The sequence below is a fragment of the Corvus hawaiiensis genome, chromosome 4, assembly GCF_020740725.1.
Source record: "Corvus hawaiiensis isolate bCorHaw1 chromosome 4, bCorHaw1.pri.cur, whole genome shotgun sequence".
NCBI lineage: Eukaryota > Metazoa > Chordata > Aves > Passeriformes > Corvidae > Corvus > Corvus hawaiiensis.
Genome location: NC_063216.1, coordinates 1,108,654 through 1,128,558, shown reverse-complemented (window position 1 = coordinate 1,128,558; position 19,905 = coordinate 1,108,654). Strand labels below are relative to the sequence as shown.

At 52.0% G+C, this 19,905-nt stretch overlaps 2 protein-coding genes across 2 annotated transcripts in view; one reads left to right on the top strand and one right to left on the bottom strand.

The window, feature by feature from the left end:
* The window catches only part of WNT5B (Wnt family member 5B), a 70,952-nt gene that overhangs the window by 35,597 nt on the left and 15,450 nt on the right, over positions 1-19,905 (bottom strand). The window lies entirely within an intron of this gene.
* On the top strand, positions 272-3,914 carry FBXL14 (F-box and leucine rich repeat protein 14). The gene has a single exon (XM_048301245.1). The coding sequence runs from the start codon at positions 324-326 to the stop codon at positions 1,524-1,526; it is 1,203 nt and encodes a 400-aa protein (XP_048157202.1). The 5' UTR covers positions 272-323; the 3' UTR covers positions 1,527-3,914.

The following is a 19,905-nucleotide window of genomic DNA, read 5'->3' as shown; positions in this document are numbered from 1 at the left end:
GCACGGGGCGCGGGGGCCGCCGCCGGGGCGCGCCCGCCGGGATGCGGCGCGGGGCGGCGCGGCCGCGGCAGCAGCGCGGCGGCGGCAGCGGCGCGGCCCGCCCGGCGCGGCGGTAGAGGCGGCGGGGCCGGGCCGGCGGTCGCGCAGTAGCGTCTCCCGCGCCGCCCGCGCCGGCGATGTGAGGGCGGCGGCGGCGGCGGCGGCAGGAGGAGCGCGGCGCGGAGCGGAAGGCGGGCGGGCCCCGGGCGGAAGCGGGCCGGGCCCGGCGGCGAGGGGCAGCAGCGCGGCGCCGGCGGGGGCGGCCGGGCGCGGGCGGGCGTGCGATGGAAACGCACATCTCGTGCCTGTTCCCCGAGCTGCTCGCCATGATCTTCGGGTACCTGGAGGTGCGCGACAAGGGCCGCGCGGCGCAGGTGTGCACGGCCTGGCGGGACGCCGCCTACCACCGCTCGGTGTGGCGGGGCGTGGAGGCCAAGCTGCACCTGCGCCGCGCCAACCCCTCGCTCTTCCCCAGCCTGGCGGCGCGGGGCATCCGGCGGGTGCAGATCCTGTCGCTGCGGCGCAGCCTGAGCTACGTGGTCCAGGGCATGGCGGACATCGAGAGCCTCAACCTCAGCGGCTGCTACAACCTCACCGACAACGGGCTGAGCCACGCCTTCGTGGCGGAGATCAGCTCCCTGCGCTCGCTCAACCTGAGCCTCTGCAAGCAGATCACGGACAGCAGCCTGGGCCGCATCGCCCAGTACCTCAAGGGCCTGGAGGTGCTCGAGCTCGGAGGCTGCAGCAACATCACCAACACCGGCCTCCTCCTCATCGCCTGGGGCCTGCAGCGCCTCAAGAGCCTCAACTTGCGCTCCTGCCGGCACCTCTCCGACGTGGGCATCGGGCACCTGGCGGGCATGACCCGCAGCGCGGCCGAGGGCTGCCTGGGCCTGGAGCAGCTCACGCTGCAGGACTGCCAGAAGCTCAGCGACCTCTCGCTCAAGCACCTGGCCCGCGGGCTGGGCCGCCTCCGCCAGCTCAACCTCAGCTTCTGCGGGGGCATCTCGGACGCGGGGCTGCTGCACCTGTCGCACATGAGCAGCCTGCGGAGCCTCAACCTGCGCTCCTGCGACAACATCAGCGACACGGGCATCATGCACCTGGCCATGGGCAGCCTGCGGCTGTCCGGCCTCGACGTCTCCTTCTGCGACAAGGTGGGGGACCAGAGCCTAGCCTACATCGCACAGGGCCTCGACGGGCTGCGCTCCCTGTCCCTCTGCTCCTGCCACATCAGTGACGAGGGCATCAACCGCATGGTGCGGCAGATGCACGGGCTGCGCACTCTCAACATCGGCCAGTGCGTCCGCATCACCGACAAGGGCCTGGAGCTCATCGCCGAGCACCTCAGCCAGCTCACGGGCATCGACCTCTACGGCTGCACCCGCATCACCAAGCGGGGCCTGGAGCGCATCACCCAGCTGCCCTGCCTCAAGGTGCTCAACCTGGGACTTTGGGAAATGACTGAGAGTGAGAAGGTCAGGTGAGAGGAGGAGGGTGCCCTGAGACCTCCCATCTCCTCTGGAGGGACTCACTGACTGACTGACTGACTGACTGCTGCAGAGGAGGAGAGAAAGAGAGAGGGGCATGCACAGAGACATGCTACCCACGCACTCTGGCACCGCAGGGAGGAACACAGAGAAAGAGGGTATATCCTCGACCCTTCTCTGCTGCCTACCTATCCTTGCTGTGGAGGAGGAGAGGGAGGAAGGGGGAGCAGGAGGACAGAGAGAAAGCACCTATCCATTTTCCAGGTCACGCCTCAAGCTCCGTGCTGGGGCCACAAAGCTCTCCCTTCCCACAGCATCCTTCCCTGCAGAAGAGGTAGAAGCCCACACTCTTATGCACTGGGGCTAGAGACACCCCTCTTTATCCCCACTCCCAGATTCCATCCCCTCAAGCACTAAGGATGGATGAAGAAAGGCCCTTGTTCTGCCATGTATTCAGAATTGATTATTTTTGGTTTATATAAAGGAGAGTGGGAATGGAGATGGGAACAAAAAATAATAACAGCAGAAAAGGCTTCCTAGCTACACTTGTGTACCCAGCCACCAGTCACCCTGCGCTGGGCACAGACACAGCTTTTGATAAAACAACCATTCCACCTCTGTGCTTGCCCCTCCCCTGTCAACACATTTGTGACAGAAATACTGCTCCCTAGGTACAATGATTTTTTTTTTCCCCCCCTTTTAAATCTCTCTTCAGTCTCCAGTTTCATGTTATTCTCTGCTGTGGGTGGATACAGCCTCCCACTATTCCAGTTCTCCACTGCACTGAGACTAGCGATAGCTACAGCCTCTCCTTTTGTCAGTATGTTTCCATGTCATCCTGCACTATGGGTAATGGAAAAGTCCAGGCACTCCATTCTCTCTCCCCATCTCTCCACTGGAGATGAATATACCAGTTCCTCCTTCTCCTGTCTCTGTGGGGACTGGACACAGACCCCAGCCTCTTAAGCCTTCCCGTGCACCGGGGGACACTGAGAGTTACTGAGACTTGTCTTCCCTTTCATCATTCTCTCTTTTTCTCCCCTCCTCCTCCTTGGCAACAGGGATAGGCATATCCAGCCACATATCCATTCCTCTTTGGGTCAGGGGTGAGCAGGTAGAAGGGAGTTCTAACTCCTCTCTACCTGGGGGACATGAGGAAGAATCTCCAGCTTCATTTCTGCTTCATTTGAGATACTGTGACCTGTTTTTATTTTGAAATGCATAAAAAAAATTACTGCTACAAAAACAGCCTCTTACTCTCCCCATCCATCCCTTGCTTACATCCTGTAGCTGATCCCAATTTTCCTCACTCATTCTCCCCTTTACAGTATTCATTTTCTTACATGGTTTTATTTTTAAAGACATATGAAGTTGCTGTTCTTGTGGATTTTTAAGTACATTTTTTTTCTGCTGAATATATTCTAGATATATAAATATATATATGATGTCTGGCTACCTCGTTTTAATTTGTTACTTTTTTTTTTTCCCCTCCTCAAAAACCCTGGAATTCTTACAGGAAAGAGATTTTGAGACTGAAACATTTTTGTGCCTAGACTGGAATAATGCCCCTTGGGTTTGTTCTTCTTTTTGCCCCTCCTCTGCCCCCACCCCTTTTTTTTTTTTTTTTTTCTTTTTTTTAATTTTGAATTTTTGTTTTTTAGGCTTACCCTACTGTGTCCCACCTTCACATTCTGGTTGTGCCTCTTCCTCCCTCTTCACTGGGGACTGGGGACCCAAACTGTGCTTCTGCATTTTTACTCTTCTAGCACAAATATGTAACGTGAGAATCCACGCTGAGGATTGGGCTACTGTTAACACAAATGTGTAAAATGCAAGTTTGTTTTAAAAAAATATTATATATATATGGATATATGCAAATGCTTTCCCCTCCCCTTGTAAGCCACCTACACAAGGTCACTATGCCAGGCTTCCTGTTGGTAGGTGGAGAGGAGCAGAGCTGGCCTGCAGGCCCCAGGGCTGCAGTGTGCAGGGGAGGAGACTGAAGTTCATCTGTCTTATCTCTGTTCTGTCAATAAAATGGAGCTGGGTCTTTAGATTATTTTTTAATTACTATTTTAAAGAGGAAGAGTAAGTTTGGGTTTTGTTTTTGTTTTGTTTTGATTTTTTTGTGTTTAAATATCTTGGCTTTTTTTTTGCTTATCTGTTCAAAATCTCAAATCCTCCACAGTAACAGGCCAGACCACGGAGTTAACGCAAACCCAGAGACCCCTATGGATTAATTGTACTGTTTGTGAATTTGTATAAAAAAATAACAAAGATCCTCTTAAAACATTTTATATTCTTACAGTAAAAGGTTAAACATATTTATATAATAAAAGAGGAAATATGAAGTATGTTTTTGAAAAAAAAAAAAAAAAAGCCGTATCTGTGTTGTCTGTGCTTATTGAAGACGTGTGTCTGTATCTGTGGGCTTTGGTAAGAACAGCCTTGTGGTGGGATTCAGGCTGGCTCTGCCGAGCCATGGAGGAGGAGAGGGAGAGAAGTGCCTCCTGGTGCAGGATGTTGAGGAACATCACCACGAGGAGTTTGTAAGGAAGGGGTTTGGCAGGACTTCGTGACCATGAGGGTGCTGGTAGCATCCCTGGCGACAGACCCAGTTCAGCAGCCCATTGCTGGGAAGCATCAGCTGAGTCTGAGGTCGGACAAACCAGAAGTGCTGAAACTTGCTAGCAGCTGAATCGAGTACTTAGTGATAAGAGGAAGACATTTAGGGGGGTGGGGGGGGGAAAAAGGCCTGTGTTCCTTTATTTTTATTAAGCTCCAGATAAATTGCATGGTGGAGGATTTTTTAGTGCTTTGAATTGTGGCCCTCCCTGAATGGAAGACCCGTCAAATAAAAACATTTCCCAGCAGTGACAACCACCAAAAACCTGCGCCCTTGCAGACCTGGGAAATCTGAAACGTCTTGGTTATTTCCACTGCCCAGCCGAAGATTAAAGAGAAAGTAAAGTGGGACCGTGTTAAAAAAAAAAAAAAGTTTGAATAATCTAAGGTGTCCTTTGTCCTCCACCATAATCTTTCTCCTCAACGTTATGACTTTTAACCCGATGCGGTCCCTTTTTAGCCTCCCCGGCGTGGGGTGTTTTATTGTTGTTGGAGATGGAGCTTAAGCGGTGTTTATAGGGCAGGCACAAAGCCCGTCTCCCCCAGCCCGGCGGCGGGGCTCTCGCCCGCTGCCCCCTTCCTGCCTGAAGGAGGGGGAATGCGAAATGGTGGAAGAAGCCAGAGCCATTGTTCAGGAAAGTTAAAAGAGGAGCTGTCCTTGCTTGCTTGCTCAGTCATGCATACTCAATCTGGCCGGGCCCGGGTCCCTATGGAAAGGAGGAGGGCGATTCTTCCCCTCTTTTTAACATTCCTCTCCAGGCCTGGCTGTATTTAAGCTGCTTTCCTCCGCGCCGAGGAGGAGGGAGGGGGATGGTCTGAAGTTCCTGTACATTTGCATTTTAAGCACTTCCAGCGCTGAGCAGGCCACTTTGTTCCCCACTCCAGCAGCCCTGGCTGGGTGCTGCTCCAGGTGGGATGCCGTCCCAGAGGAGGTCCCCTGGGCGCCTGCCTGCCCTGGGTGCTCAGCCTCTGCCTCCACAGGTATTTTGGCTGAGGCTGGCCTGGGCATACTCTTGTTGCCAGCTCTACCCACCTCACCTCTTTGATGTCAGTGCTGCATTTCAAAGGGGAAAGTAGTGCCTGACTCTGGGCCTCTTAAAAAAAAACACCATCTCCTCTGCATCCCAAGGACCTGGACTATCTCAGGGTCTGGACTTTGGGGCGTGTGTTGTTCTATTCCCTCCTTTCCAAGACTTCCAAGCTTTCTGCTGGGAGTCCATTCACAAAAGCTGCATTGTTCGCTTTAGGGAAAGCCACCACAATTGGATCTAATTGAGCCTGACACTATATCCATCTTCCTCTACTTGGAGGGAGGTGTTGGGGTCTGTCTTTCCTGCATTAAGAAAAGAGTTTACAGTAACTTCTTGATGGAAAAAGAGCATGTATGCATGAATGTTATAAACAACAGGAATTCCAGATCAGGTTCCCCTAACAGCTGAAAACGTAATTGCTCCTGGGGTCAGCAGCAGACCCAGCCAAGGATGGGGAAAGATAAACCTCTCATGAAGTAGGTTTTTTTATGCTGGGTTTGAGTGAAAATGGCATCCCCTTATTAAGTCCCATGTTCATGTGGATCACGGTGGGACATCTATGTTTCAATATAATGTGTGTGCTCATAAGCTCCCTAATCAGAACTACGATAGAATTTTTTTTCTCCTAAAAAATCCCCTGAACTTCTTCTCCCAACTTACGAAAAAAACCAAACCAAAAGCATTGCCCACATGGCCCAACATCCTGTTTTAAGGGGAACCCAAGCCAAAGGAAGTTGCCAAAACCAAAGCCTCCCTGAAGCCCAGTTCTTAGACACCCTGGACTGTTCCCGTAGATGGAGCAAGTGCTCCTCATACCTTCCTCTCATGCTCCATTGTGACAGCACCTCCTCGGACACAGATGCAGGCCAACAACCATAGACCAATTACCACATAACTTCTCAGCATAACCAACCACTCTTGAATTTTTGAACATGACTCAGTTGGCAACTGGGGTAGAAAACCATAAAAAACACTCCACTACTTGGAAATGAGCTGGAAGTCGCCTGTCTGTGAGCCCACAGTGCCCCAGCGGTGGCTTTGGTGCCAGCCTTCACGGCTGTGCCCAGCAGAAGTGGTGGGGCAGCAGGGCCCTTGCCTACAGCGGCGCAAGCCAGGGCACGGTGGGTGACGCAGGGACCCACTTTATGGACTGGCAGCTCTGAGGAGCGGAGGGGCCACTCTCAAGAGGTGGTGGCAGAAAGCAGAGCAGAGCAGGAGCGATGTGGAAGAGGGATGAAGCGACTGAGCAGGAGAGGAGGTGCCCAGGGACCGAGGGGCAGCAGCTGGGGATGCCAGCTCGCAAGCTGCAGCGAAGTCCTGCGTGTGCGTGGGGCTCCTGGTTGGCTGCAGCAGCTGCTCCCCTGGCCAGATCCACGGCTGGCTCTTCTCCCTGGGAGATGGGAGGAAAAGCAGGCTCCACCTGGGTCCTACTGCCCTTGGACTAGCACATGGGAGGTCCATGCATGACAGATTTATACATTTTATACCTTCCCGCTGCACACTGCGGGTTCGGCTGAATCAGTTTGTCATGGTGGCTCTGGGGTCCTTTGTTTCGCGGTAATAAATAACGGGGTCACGGGGCAGCTGTCAGGCAAACCACCTGGGGCCTGTGCTACGGCCAGGGGTGATCTCCATGCTAGACAGTACAGAGCTTACCACTGAACCTGCCCTTTGGGGGTCAGGGAAGGGTTAAAATGAGACCTGGGTGGCCAGGACACTCAAGAGATTTTGGAACCAAAGCTAGAAGTTAGCACAGGCTGCCATTAGCAGCTCAAGGGTAGATGTGCCTGGATCTGACAGCCTCGCTATGTACACATGTGGGATGCTCCCAGCAAAGCAAACCCTTTTTTTTGTTTTCTCTCTCTCCCTCCTCTACCTTAAATGCCACTCCTTCAGCCAGCAGCTCTGTAACAGTGTCTTCTGTGGAGGAAAAAGATAAATGGATAAACTCGACTGGGTGGTGCAGGCTGGATCCCTCAGGACATCAGCGAGGCCCCGCGCCAGAGCTGCTGGCTGGGCTGCACCGACACTCCCCACCGTGGCCAGCCAGAGAGGCCGTCCTGGTCCTGCTCAATTCCCAGCCCCAAGCTGCACGAAAGAAAGAGCTGGAGAGGGTTCATCAGGCTCCTGTGCCAGAACTTCAGCGTCCAGCCACATTTGGCAGGGATGCTAGTGCTTCTCCCCCTTCTTTAATTAAATTTACCATATGCACTAGCTCAATGACAGCCCAAACTGAAATAGTATGATGGAGGTTTTGAATGATCTGGAACTGATCTGTCCCTGCAAGATGAATGGAAAGGGGATTTTCCTCAAAAATTTCCTAAAATCTGTGGTGTGTCTTAGAAAAGGTGTCAAAAGTTTAATACCAGGGCCTGAACACATGCCCTGAGAAAGTGTTTCCACATGAGAGGGTTACCAAGGCATAAACCAAACTCATATTCTGCTACAGAAACTAACTCAGATCTAGAAATGGGAACCTCCTCCTAGTTATTTTCCTTCCTCTGAGTCTTGTTTCTCTGGGCACAGTCTAGTGATTTCATGATGAAGCAATTTCCTCTCCCAGCTTTGGGAAAAAAAAAAAATCCCAAACAAATTTTATCTGAGCGTGGTCCTGTTCCTCTCTCTCCTTCACTTCTTTCTCCCTCCAACGTCCCAGCTTTACAACCCTTGGATATCTTTAGGGGTTTGGCAGTTGGCACACACAGACAGCATCGCAGGGGCACACAGATCACAGCCCTACAGCCAGCAGCCTCTCTCCTTGTTCAGTGAGCTGAAATGCCAATAAATCCCTGCCATTATCTCCCTTTGTGACAGCTGCAGTGGCACTCCTGGCTCCCCAGCTTCAGCGTGAACCAGGTGCATCCTTCAGTGTCATAAACTCCTCCTGCCACACACTGGCTAGAAGCCTTGTAGGGCAGTCATACCACAGGTGAGCTGGCTCCCTCTGCTCCCGCGGGCTCCTGGGGCTGCCAGGGATGCAGTGCCTGCCTTGGCTCTGGCCAATCTCCACCCACTTGGCCAAGGCACCCAATGCAAATTGACCAGAGGTGACGGGGATAACGAGATCCCTCGGGTTGCTGTCTACCTAACACCCAGGAAAACCAGACAAGCAGATGGTGACTGCACTGCTGCCTGGGACAGTGGCACGGTCTCTGCAGTGGCACGGGCTGGGTGGCGCATCCCCGTGCCCATCCCCGTGCCCATGCCCATCTCTTTGCCCATCCCCATGCCCATGCCCATCCCTGTGCCCATCCCCATGCCCATGCCCATGTCCGTGCCCATGCCCATCCCCATCCCCGTTCCCGTGCCCATCCCCGTTCCCGTGCCCATCCCCGTGCCCATCCCCACGCCCGTGCCCATGCCCATCCCTGTGTCCATGCCCATCCCCGTGCCCATCCCCATGCCCATCCCCGTTCCCGTGCCCATCCCCGTTCCCGTGCCCATCCTCGTGCCCATGCCCGTGCCCGTTCCCGTGCCCATCCCCGTTCCCGTGCCCATCCCTGTGTCCATGCCCTTCCCCGTGCCCATCCCCATCCCCGTTCATATCCCCGTTCCCGTGCCCATGCCCGTGCCCGTTCCCGTTCCCATCCCCGTGCCCATGTCCATTCCCGTGCCCGTGCCCGTGCCCATCCCCGTGCCCGTTCCCGTTCCCATCCCCGTGCCCATGTCCTTGTCCGTTCCCATGCCCGTGCCCGTTCCCGTGCCCATCCCCGTTCCCGTCCCCGTGCCCGTGCCCGTTCCCATCCCCGTGCCCATGTCCATGTCCGTTCCCATGCCCGTGCCCGTTCCCGTTCCCATCCCCGTGCCCATGTCCATGCCCATCCCCGTTCCCGTGCCCGTGCCCGTTCCCGTTCCCATCCCCGTGCCCATGTCCATGCCCATCCCCGTTCCCGTGCCCGTGCCCGTTCCCGTTCCCATCCCCGTGCCCATGTCCGTGCCCATCCCCGTTCCCGTGCCCGTTCCCCCGGCGCGGCGCGGCTGCAGTGCGCGGTGAGCCCGCCAGGCGGCAGCATTGCCCGCCGAGTGCGGCGCGGCGCCGGCCCCGCGCGTAATTAACTGCAATTAACTGCAATTAATGGCTCCGCCCCGGGCCGACACGCGTGTCTGAGGGGGCACCCGGAGCGGTGAGAAACTGGATGGGCTAAAGGCCCACCTGTCCAGCCCTGGGCACGAACTGATGCTGCGTGACCGAGGCCGGAGGTGTGAAGGGATGGGGAACTCCAGGCTGCTCATCAGCATCACCACCGTCAGCATTCGGTCCTGAATTCGGTGAAGGTTCCTACGGGTTTGCCCCATGAACCAAACTGGAAAGCCACATTCGGCGTAGCTGGACTGGGAGTCAATCATAGAACCACCGAATGGTTTGGGTTGGAAGTGACCTTAAAGATCATCAATCCACCTGCCATAGGCTGGAACACCTTCTGCTATAAAGGGGTTGCTTAAAGCCCTATCCAGCCTGGCCTTGAACACTTCCAGGAATAGAGCATCCACAGCTTCTCCAGGCAACCCATTCCAGGGCCTCAGCACCCTCAGAGTACAACCTTACTTCCTGAAAAGTAATCTAAACCCAACCTCTTTCAGGTTAAAGCCATCCTCCCTTGTCCTATCACTACATGTCCTAGCAAAAACTCCCCTTCCAGCTCCCTTGTGGCCCACCTAGGCACTGGAAAGTGCTCCAAGGCCTCCCCAGAGCCTGCCCTTCTTGCTGAACAATCCCAACTCTCTCAGCCTGTCTTCACAGAAATGCTCCAGCCCTCTGATCGCTTCCATGGCTCTCCTCTGGACTCACTCCATCAGGTTCACGTCCTTCCTGTGCTGCGATGTGCATCAGTGCACCCCATCACGTGAGAACTTCACACCCCAGCCCAAAGGGCTGCCTCCTGGAAACCATCCATCCTAGACTTAGCACTTCTGCCCTAAGACTCCGCCTCTTGACATCTATAGCTTGACACCAAGAAAATTATTTTATTTGGGTTTTTTTAAAGCATGCGAGAATGGTAATGGAGCAGGACCAAACCTGAAGTAACGCTTAGATTCTTTTATTTCAGTTTTGTTGTGCAGGGTTTTGCTATGCTGTTGGCACAGTTACTCCACTGGACAGCTCTGTAGTGATTAAGGTATCTGGAGCTGTATGTGTGTGTCCTTTTTAGCACATTAACTTAAATAGTCTTTTTTATCCAGTTCCCACGCTGCTGCTACAGGTCCAGTGATGGTGTCTTTTTCAGAAGCAACTACACCTTATAATTTACAGAATTTTAATAATTAGCTTCTGCAGGCTCATTATATACACAGACATCAAAAAGGGAAAATCAGCACTAATGGGGGAAGAGAGGTGGAAGCAACTTGACTAAGGTGATGTCCAAACAGTGCCTGGCGTCCACCCCTTCCACCTCCAGTCCTGCTGGTTTCTGCCTCTTGGAGCAGCAAAAATGGAAATTAGTTTTCCAGCCTAAGGTAGTCCTGGAGAGGGAGGGGCAGGACAGAGAAACACTAAGTGCAGAGGACATCCTCCTAGTCTTCCACACCAGACTCTCACCCAGCACCCTGGAAATGCTGGTGTACGAGTGCGGGCAGTGGAAGAGCTCCCAGCAGCAGCAGCCCCTCCAAGAAGCCACCTCTCTCTCTCTCTCTCTCTCTTTCTCTGTGCAAACCCTTCAGCTGTCCCAGCTTTTATTTCAGGCAATGGCAAGCCTGACCCAACAAAGCGCCGCCTGGACAGCCCTGCAGGGCAGTGTCCCTCTCGTCACAACAGCAGGTACGGCTCTGCCCGCAGCCCTCCGGCCGCTCCCTGGCCACCTCCCCCAGGACTGTCCCTGCGGCGCGGCCTGGGGACCACCCACGCGGATCCAAGGCTCCACACGGCCCCCAAGGCTGCAAATGCTGTCTCCCCTCATGGTTTCCCTGCCCCAGAGGCACCTGTCTATTAGCACACACTTGCCCAGACCACACCAAAGGCCGACCGAGCAGCAGCGACTTCTGCTCTCCTCACCCAGACCACACGGCACGGGGCTTGTGCCTGGGCTGCCCACTCCCTTTGCCCACCTCCACCGGGTTCAAATGCCAGGGGGACAGCAGGGGGAACATGGGGAAATGCCATCTCCCACCCACACCTGCCAGGGAGTCAGCGGGATGGGGGAGGCTGCATGTGAGCGGCTGGGTGTAACTTCCACCCTGTCCCTAGTGCCAAAAACAAGCATGTTAAAGCTAATCTACCCCTGTCTCAGCTCAACTGCTTTTCTGTGACTAAGCCCCTTATAATGGTTTTACTAAAATCCCCTTTTGATGGAAAAAATCCCAGCTGGAAGTTTCGGGCAGCGGCACAATGTGCAAGTCTGCGTGTCCCTTTCCCCAGCTTCACAAAAGCCTCTAATCGAGTGGAAAATTTGCTGGAGGCCAGAGGTTTAGGCCTGCAATTATTTTTTAAGGGATTATCAGGAGAGAATGGGGGTACTTACGACCCTCCCTCCCTTTGTGCTTTTCTCTGTGCCGCTTTCAGATGGACTCAGCCAGAAACCTAAACCACCGCAGCTGGATCCAGCGAAACCAGGGCTCAGCTGGGCAGCCTGCCTCCCCTCTGTCTTACAGGACAGATCCCAGACTCCAGGTTAGATGAGTCCCACTCCAGCAGCATGCAACGAACAGAAGTGCTTTTCCACAGAAGCAACGCCCTCGGATTTTTTTAAAGAAAAGCTTGAGAAAAAGCAAACGACTCTAGCCCCCTGAGCCTCAGTGAAGTGAAAAGCCAAGGAGCCAGGAGGGATGAGGTCCATTGGACAGGCTGGGTTTTGGCTCTGCAAAGCCATTATGTAGGAGGTCTTACCCAAGTTACTTGCAACAAGCTCCAAAAAAGACTTGGCACGGAAGATGCGCGCACTGTAACACCCAGCTTTGAGGGGCTTTGCTCCAAGGGTGGATCCTGGCGTTAAGGTCCTCGGTGCTTTTGCGGCCTCTGAGAACAGTCAGACGCCACTAAGGATCCAAAACAACTCCTTGCTGGGCACGGAGCCACTCCCTGTCAGCACACTGAGCAGGGGCAGCCCAGAGGAGAGGCACTGCTGGCCCTCCTGCCCGAGGGGCTCCGTGCCTTGCTCAGGGCTCCCAGGAGCTGCCTACGCCCACATGGGCCCCAAAAACCAGGTGCTGCTCCTCTTCCATCAAACTGCCCCATTCCCCTTGCCCAACAGCAGGTGAGCCACAGCCAGAGGAAGCAGCGGTGTGTGTTCCTGCTTTCCAACTGCAGCCTGAGGACGCGGAAGACCTGCTTTAATCCCTGCTTTAATCTCTGCTTTAATCCCTGCCTCCCTTCACTTCCAACCTATCCCTTCTGGAGAAGGCACTAACTAACCATCAGAAAAAGGGCTACTCTTCCCTATTCCCATGTCAGCCACGCTACGGTGTGGATGGTTATTCCAGACTTGGAGCAGGAAACGCAATACGTGAGGGAAGCAACGGCTCAAGACCCCTCAGCATGTGGCATAAAGCAGCTGCTGGTTAAAACAGAGAAGCAGGTTGTGATCCCTGAGCTTCCCAACCATTTGGCTGCTGGGTAAGATGTTTCAAAACAAAGTGGCAGCTGCCACTGGGGTTTTTTTTGATCTTATCGTGCCTGCATGTGCTGGATGTGCTCTGAAAGCACCTGGGCAGGCTGAGGGGCCAGGATGCTTGCCTTCTGGATGGTGATCAGACTCAAGCACTTCGGGGCAGGCATTTAAGGAAAAAACTCAGCACCCAAGGGGTGTTAAAGCAGAAATAATTAAAAAATCCCAGACAAGCGCAGAGAAAAAGGCAAATGAGGCATCTGTGGAATTACGATGCCTCCAGGAACTAGGTGGTGCCTAAGCTGGGGATTTTTGTTCTGCAATTTTGAATGCTGCCTAAATGTCATTTGGCTTTGTTTTGGATTTTTCTTGGATCAGTTTTTTTGCCCCTCTCTACCTCATTCTCTCCATCCACATGGATACTGTTTTTGCAGAATTTTAAGACAGTAAGATAAAAAGACAAATGGCCTAGCCTGTTCAAAATTGCTCATTAAGGCTGATGTGCTTTCAGATACTCTCTGAATCTGCTCTCCAACACAGCTTGTGAACTTCAGCATCTCAAGATAAGGAAAGTACAGCCACCAGTAAGTAGTAGCATAGGATGTGACCTGTGTGATTCACTAGTGGCACTAGAAGTGTAAGATCAGTGAAGAGTCAGCTCCAGCCCCAACTTCTCACCCAAACAAATGGAGCACCGTGCCCAGTGCCACAGAGGAGCCATCCTTTACTACCTCCAAGGAAGCACCAGTGGTGCTGTCCCAAGCACCACTGGTGAGCCTGGCTGTTGGACTCCTAAGCCTTTCTAGTTATACAAAGTCTGCTGTCCACAGATAATCTTGAGAAGCCCTGCTTGCAGTGTCACTGGAACACCATGGACTTCCAGAGATCAGCATCCAAATTCTGCACAGAGGCAGATCAAATATACTTGGATCATTTCTGAAAAGGGTTTATCTCACCTGTATATAGCCTGCAGCCCCCTTACTCAACCACTTCCAGTTTACTTCTAATAATTTTTCTCCCTATCCACCTCAAATAGACAATTTTTTCCCCCAAATTAAGCTGTGTTTTTAATGTTCTCCACAACTGGCAACAGAAAAAAGTTGAGGAGTTTTCTGCTTCAGACAGCCTCTTCTGTCCTGGAAGAACACTCCTTTCCCTGAGTCCTCCCACTCAGCTCCCTGCAGATGCACCTCAGATGCTTCAACTCCACCTCTGTGCAGCATCTGCCTGGTGAAGAGCCCAGTTATCACATTGCATTGTACAGGTGGATTTCCAGACCTAGAAACTATTACTGTCCTCACAAACATTCGTGGCCCGCAAGAGTTGAAACCAGGATCCCAACAACGTAAAGAGATTTACCTCACCAGCGTGTTACCAAGATTTAGTATGTTTCAGTATTTCAATTTGGTTAAGGTATATATTATAACAAAGATACAACTTGTCGCAGGTACTTGCACATGTTCATTTCTGTCCCCTCCATGCCATTTCCCTGAAGCAGGGGCCCTGCAGACAGAAGGGTTTCAAAATCTGTCTGCAGTTACTGCACTGGAGCTGTGTTGTGTCAGAAGAGGCTTGGTGTTGAAAGAACTGTCTATATGTTCAGCTGCAGATGGTTACAAACATTTAGAGAAGCTGCTGCTTCCAAAAAGGAAGGACAAGTCCTTCTTATGATGAAAGCTGGGGGGTTTCCAGGGCTGCTGGTGTGCCAGCAAAGGATCCAGAGCCAGGATAGATAATCACGACAGGAGAATCTACAAGCGCCTGAGGACTACCTACGCAACATCTGCACGTCTCATGCACCAGGTGCTGGTCCCTGGAGCACATAATTTGGGCATGCACTCAGTGTGCCACTCCTACCAGCTCCTGCCTCCCACCAGAACAATGTCACGCGCTGCCTACAGCTACGTGCAGAGCGAGGAGCGCCAGCCCCAGCTCAGAGGAATCTGTCATTTACCAAGAATATGTTGTGTCAGTGCAAACCTAGCCCACAGCTGGGAATTGGCAGGACATGCTTGAGGTATCGCACTCACAGAAACAGAACAGAAAAACTGCTTTGCCCACAACTACCCAAAAACTGCAGGCAGCTGAAGTCAAAGACTTAAAAGGGGGCACACAGAGAATCTGGGGGTCAGGCTCCAAGAGAGACACAGATTCAGACTCCAGAACACAGGCTGCAGAGAGGAGTTCATCCCAGCAAGTGTCACACTGCACACAGATGTGCTTCTCTACAGAGGTGAATGCACCTCACACAGCTCTGGTCACTCAGTCCATGGATCCTACACACGTCAAGGAAGGGAGCATCTCTCCTTTATGCCTGAGCTGTACTCAAAAGCTAAGGCTGAAATCCTGGCAATAATTCCCCGCTTTCTTCAAAAGCGAAAGCAAAAAAACCCACCCAAAACAACGAAGAAAAACAATCAAAAAAACACCCTGAATCAAGAGTCTGCTACAGCACAGAATGAAAAAGTGCTTACTCTTCTTCAGGAACAGAGTATATTTCTTATATCGGGCTGAAGGTAGCCTGCACATGGATGCAGTTCTGGAGGATCTTTATTTTAATAAATATGCAGGGAGAAAACCTCTGTCAATATAAATCCTATGGAAAATATTGCTCCTGTAGACAGAAGAGAGACCAGTTCTGTTTGTGTACTCAGGCACGGTATATAAGAAGATATTTTAGAGGCCTCTATACTTAGCCATTGTGGTTTCAATCTTTCCCAGGCCAGAGGTAGCTGTGTAAGCATAAAGTCAGCATTGGCTAAACAAGTACTTTTGAAACCATACTATTATTATCAAATTAGTTAAAGACAGTTTCTTTCTTTTTTTTTTTTTTTTTGGGGGGTGGGGGCAGGGGGAAGGGGAAAATCTAGACTTCAAGATAAAATCATAAAAAAGCCCACGAAAAACCAAAAAAAAAAAAAACAAAAAACCCAAACGAAACCCCAGCACCCTTCTAGCCCTTAGAGCGAGATGTGTTTTTATCAGTACCTCTTTTCTATTTAACCGCAGCCAGCCCACTTCAGGTCATGCTTTCACCTGACCTCAGCAGGATGGCAGCCCCGGCTCTTGCCAGTGCTCCAGGACAGCCAGGGTCCCTCAGGAAGCCACGTGGGTGACTCGGGCAGTGGAGCTCCTTCCTCTGAGTCAACACTGCCCCAGTGTTCCAGCACCACGCCGAGGCCCTGGCCTGCTCTTTCAGAGGAAATCAGTGGGTGCCTGACCACACTGGGGGCTGTCAGAGACAACGCGGAGCTCTGCACAAACCCTGGCATTTGGCTACATGACTGCTTCCCATGTGCACAATGACATTTCTGCCTCCTCCACGCTCTGTCCTGAATTGTTTCAATGGCTGCTGTGTTCCACCCAGCCCTAAATGCAACCTGAGGGTTGGAGGAACAGCTCCAGCACAGCCCAAAACTAAGAACCTGGAATTTTATTGCTGACCCCACCTTTGGCTGGCTGCATGACCTCAGCATGTCTCTCCTACCCTCTCCTCTCCCTTGCTTTCCCCACGTGCAAAAGGGAGATCAGCAGAAGAATCTCTTCTGTAAAATGCACTGAACAACACTGGTGGAAAACCCCACGAAAGAGAGCACCATGAAGGTGAATTATGTGAGATGGTGCTATTAATCAGGTACACTGATTAAACATTCTGGGACTTTCTGCAGTAGAAAAGGCATTAGGGAAAATAAGGGAGATTTGTAAAGAAAAGAAGTGAAGGTACAATAAAGACCTATGATCTTTCTTTAATCCAAGAGAGCCTTGGATTAAGGACCAGACAGGTATTTCCCCCTTTGATGTGAGGCACTTCAGGGATGCCCACCCTACAGGAAATTCTCAAAAGGCGCTGAGCATTAGCAGAAGGTTTTTTCCACAGGCAACTCAGCTGTCTGTAATTACCTGAAGGAAAATTCGTCCTCTCCTTCCCTAATGCCAGGGCTCTGATCACATTCTACATTTGCTCTGGGGACCCCATTTTGGAGCCATGTGACATTTACAACACACAGCCTGAAAAACACATGAAAAACACACCTGGATCTGGGATTTGGCACAAACTCCCTGAAGGTTCACCAAAAGGTTCCCCAAAAGGTTTGTGACCCTTCTCAGCACAACCAGGAGCAAGTCACAGTTTGGAACTGTATCCTGCATCTTGGGCAAGTACAAAATCTGACCGAACTCAGAAGCTTTGACCAAGATGCACTTGGAGAGTGTTTCAGTTAGTTTAGGCACAAGCTCAGTTCCAAACTCACAGGCCAGAACAGAGAGCAGCCAAAGGACCTGCACTCACCTGCATGGCAGAAGGCTCAGCCTGACACGGCTGACGGGGACTCACAGCAGACCTGACCACCACCAGCACAGAGACAGCCAAGGAACACCAGTACTGTAGGTCAAAGAGGGAGTCACTTCCAAAGCAAACCCCCCACCCATCCCACCACCCATGCAAGTGGTTTCCAACTTGGAGCAGCCCTAGAGCTTGCAAAAGGGATTCTCTGTGGATGAAACTGCACAGCAGACCATGCTCCAGGAGGATGCTCTATGTGCACTGTCCACATCCATGGGATCCCATACAAACTAGTCCAAAATAACAGTGCCCCACCCCACAGTGCTACTGCCTGGGTGCCAGGTCTTCAGCACCACCTGTGTCCCCTCCAGGTCTGCTCCTCCTGGCCCACTCTGCCACGGCCACCAAGAACTGGGGCTCTGCTGCCTGAGAGCTGGAGTGCAGAGGTACAGCAGTACCCGATGTTTTGGGATACCTGCTTTTGAGCACCCTCTGCTGGATATTACAATTCTTAGTCCCCTCCAGGCCAGCGATGCTGGCAGGCTGCCTCTGATCACCCAGCAAAACGCTGGGGCGTGGAAGCAGGGAGCCTGTCCCGGGCACCCCGGGATGCCCTGGCACACAGTGTGCCAGCGTGCTGTGTGAGGGCACTCCAGAGGATAAATCGGTGTCCACTGAGAACAACCAGAGCCCAAAGACATACCCACCACAGGGAGAAGTCAAACCCAGCAAACGTCTTCCCCACATGACTGAGCTGCTTACAACTCACTGAGTCTGCATGAAACACACTGCTGAGAAAAGATGCCGATGGGAACACCTGAAACTCATTGTTCCCGGGAGGATGGAGCTGCACAGGCTCTGGTGATGTAACACTTCCTCCTGCAGCTCCAACCTGCAGAGGTCACCTATCCACCACAGCACTGGAGCAGATGACTGGCAAAGAGGTAACTGAGACAGGCGAGATGGTGGTTTGACAAGAGGGGCAGTTGTCACCTTGAATGCACAGTCCAGGAGGAAAACAACAGCAGCCTCATATCCTACATTTCAGCCTTCAGGTGATTAGAAAGTTGTGGCCACCTCCGATCCCAGCAATCATTCAATGCAGAGATGTTTTGGAATGCAAGGCTTGGGCAGTGACTCCTCTAAGCTAGTGTCCACTGTCAGATGTCTCAAAGGAAGGTACTGGAGGTTTATAGGGCCAGGAAGAGCTTTTAACTGGCCGCAGCTGGGACACTGTCCATGAGAAGGAAGTCCTATACCTTCTAAACGAGCTAGAGTAAAATTAATAAACTAAGATTTTTATCCATATATCTAATCCTTTCTGCATTCTACTGTGTTCTCAGTCTCAATTATTTATGTGCTGTAACAAAAAAATAAGTTTCATGTGTGTCAGATGTTTTATTTCAATTTCATTGGAAACCCTGTATTACATAAAAGTATACACAGGAATGCCTGGTTTACTTCTCTGTGCTTCTAAGTTTATATACTTCTGTCATGTTGCTTTTTATTACTCTTCACTCTAATGAAGGATGCATAATCTTTTTCAGTCTTTCCACACCTCCAGGCATTTTCATCACCTTGTTCTGTTAAATATTTGTAGCAGGGTGATCAGAAATGAACCCCTGATATTTTATTTTTAAGACCGGAGTCCCAGAGAATCCCTTGTCTTTCCACCACAGAGATCCCACACATCCCCAGTGCCAGCAGCCTCCTCCTCCTCAGCTGAAGCGAGGGGAGAGACGAAGGAAGGAGAGGGTTATTTCACCCTTTCACACTGCAAAATTCACAACTACTGGAGGAGTTCTGTGCTCCCATGCCAGCCTCGGCTGTGGTGAGGCAAACGAAAAGGCATTAACCCTGCTCCCCGCTAGGAAACAAAGTCTCCCACTCATTCCTGAGGAAAGTTAAAGGTACTCATTTCTGAGGGACTTGCGGGGTGGGGAGATACAGCGCAGTTCTCCAAAGATAGCTCAGAAATAACCTGGGAGGATCCCAGATGAAGGCTGGGTGTCTTCTTACATCTGTCTGGTTTCCGAGATGGAGTGTAAACAGTGGCACATTAGCTCAGATTAATTACAGGCTGCCGGTGTTTTGCTTTCATGTAGCGAGCTCTGGGAACATAACACCGCTGATAATTAAACAGCGCCTGCCATCAAAGGGCTCCAAACCACCCAGCAACCCAGGCAGGCTGTTCAGGCAGGGCTGCTGGGGTGGCACACAGCAGCAGCTTCACAGGACACAGGAACACAGCACGCTTGTTTAGGAAATGAAAGATTTCTACTGAAACTACAGAAGGAATTATCCCGTGCTTTACGTTAAGTACTGTACAGCCAGACCTGGGCAGGATTAGCATCAGTGCCAGGAGACCTTCACCATTCACACACAAAGTTTTATATCCCATGAGAAAGATCATTTCTCCCATGATATGACACCCTGTTTGGTTTTTTTTTTTTCCCTGGAACAATAGCTCAGTAATGACTGAAGAATAAAATAAAAGTTATCTCCTGCTTTGTTTTCTGCAGGGTGAGAAAATACAGAACCGGAGGTAGATGCCAAGAGAGAAAAACTCATGGGAGTTGAGTTAATTTTTGTGTGTCACCACATCCCCTCCTTCCCCATCTCCTTCCACACACACCGCTGCCCATTGGTTACGTGAGATTTTGTGCCAGGCCCACCAGCACAGCAGTGTCAATACTGGGGTGGATGATCAGACCCCCACCCTCCTTCTCACGTGCCGTAGCCCATCTGGGTTACCACATCCCTGCTCATTTTTCTTTTCTGTCCCTGCTTTTTCCAGTCCCAAAGCTGCTTTTCTGTTCTTGCCCTCTCCCCTTGAGTCAATGCCCACCAAGGTCAGGGAAGACTACGGTTGGGTTGGCTGGGATGGCTGAATGAACTGC

Bases quoted from the DNA above. Each gene is read 5' to 3' on its own strand.
- FBXL14 (XM_048301245.1), top strand. From the start codon at position 324: ATGGAAACGCACATCTCGTGCCTGTTCCCCGAGCTGCTCGCCATGATC.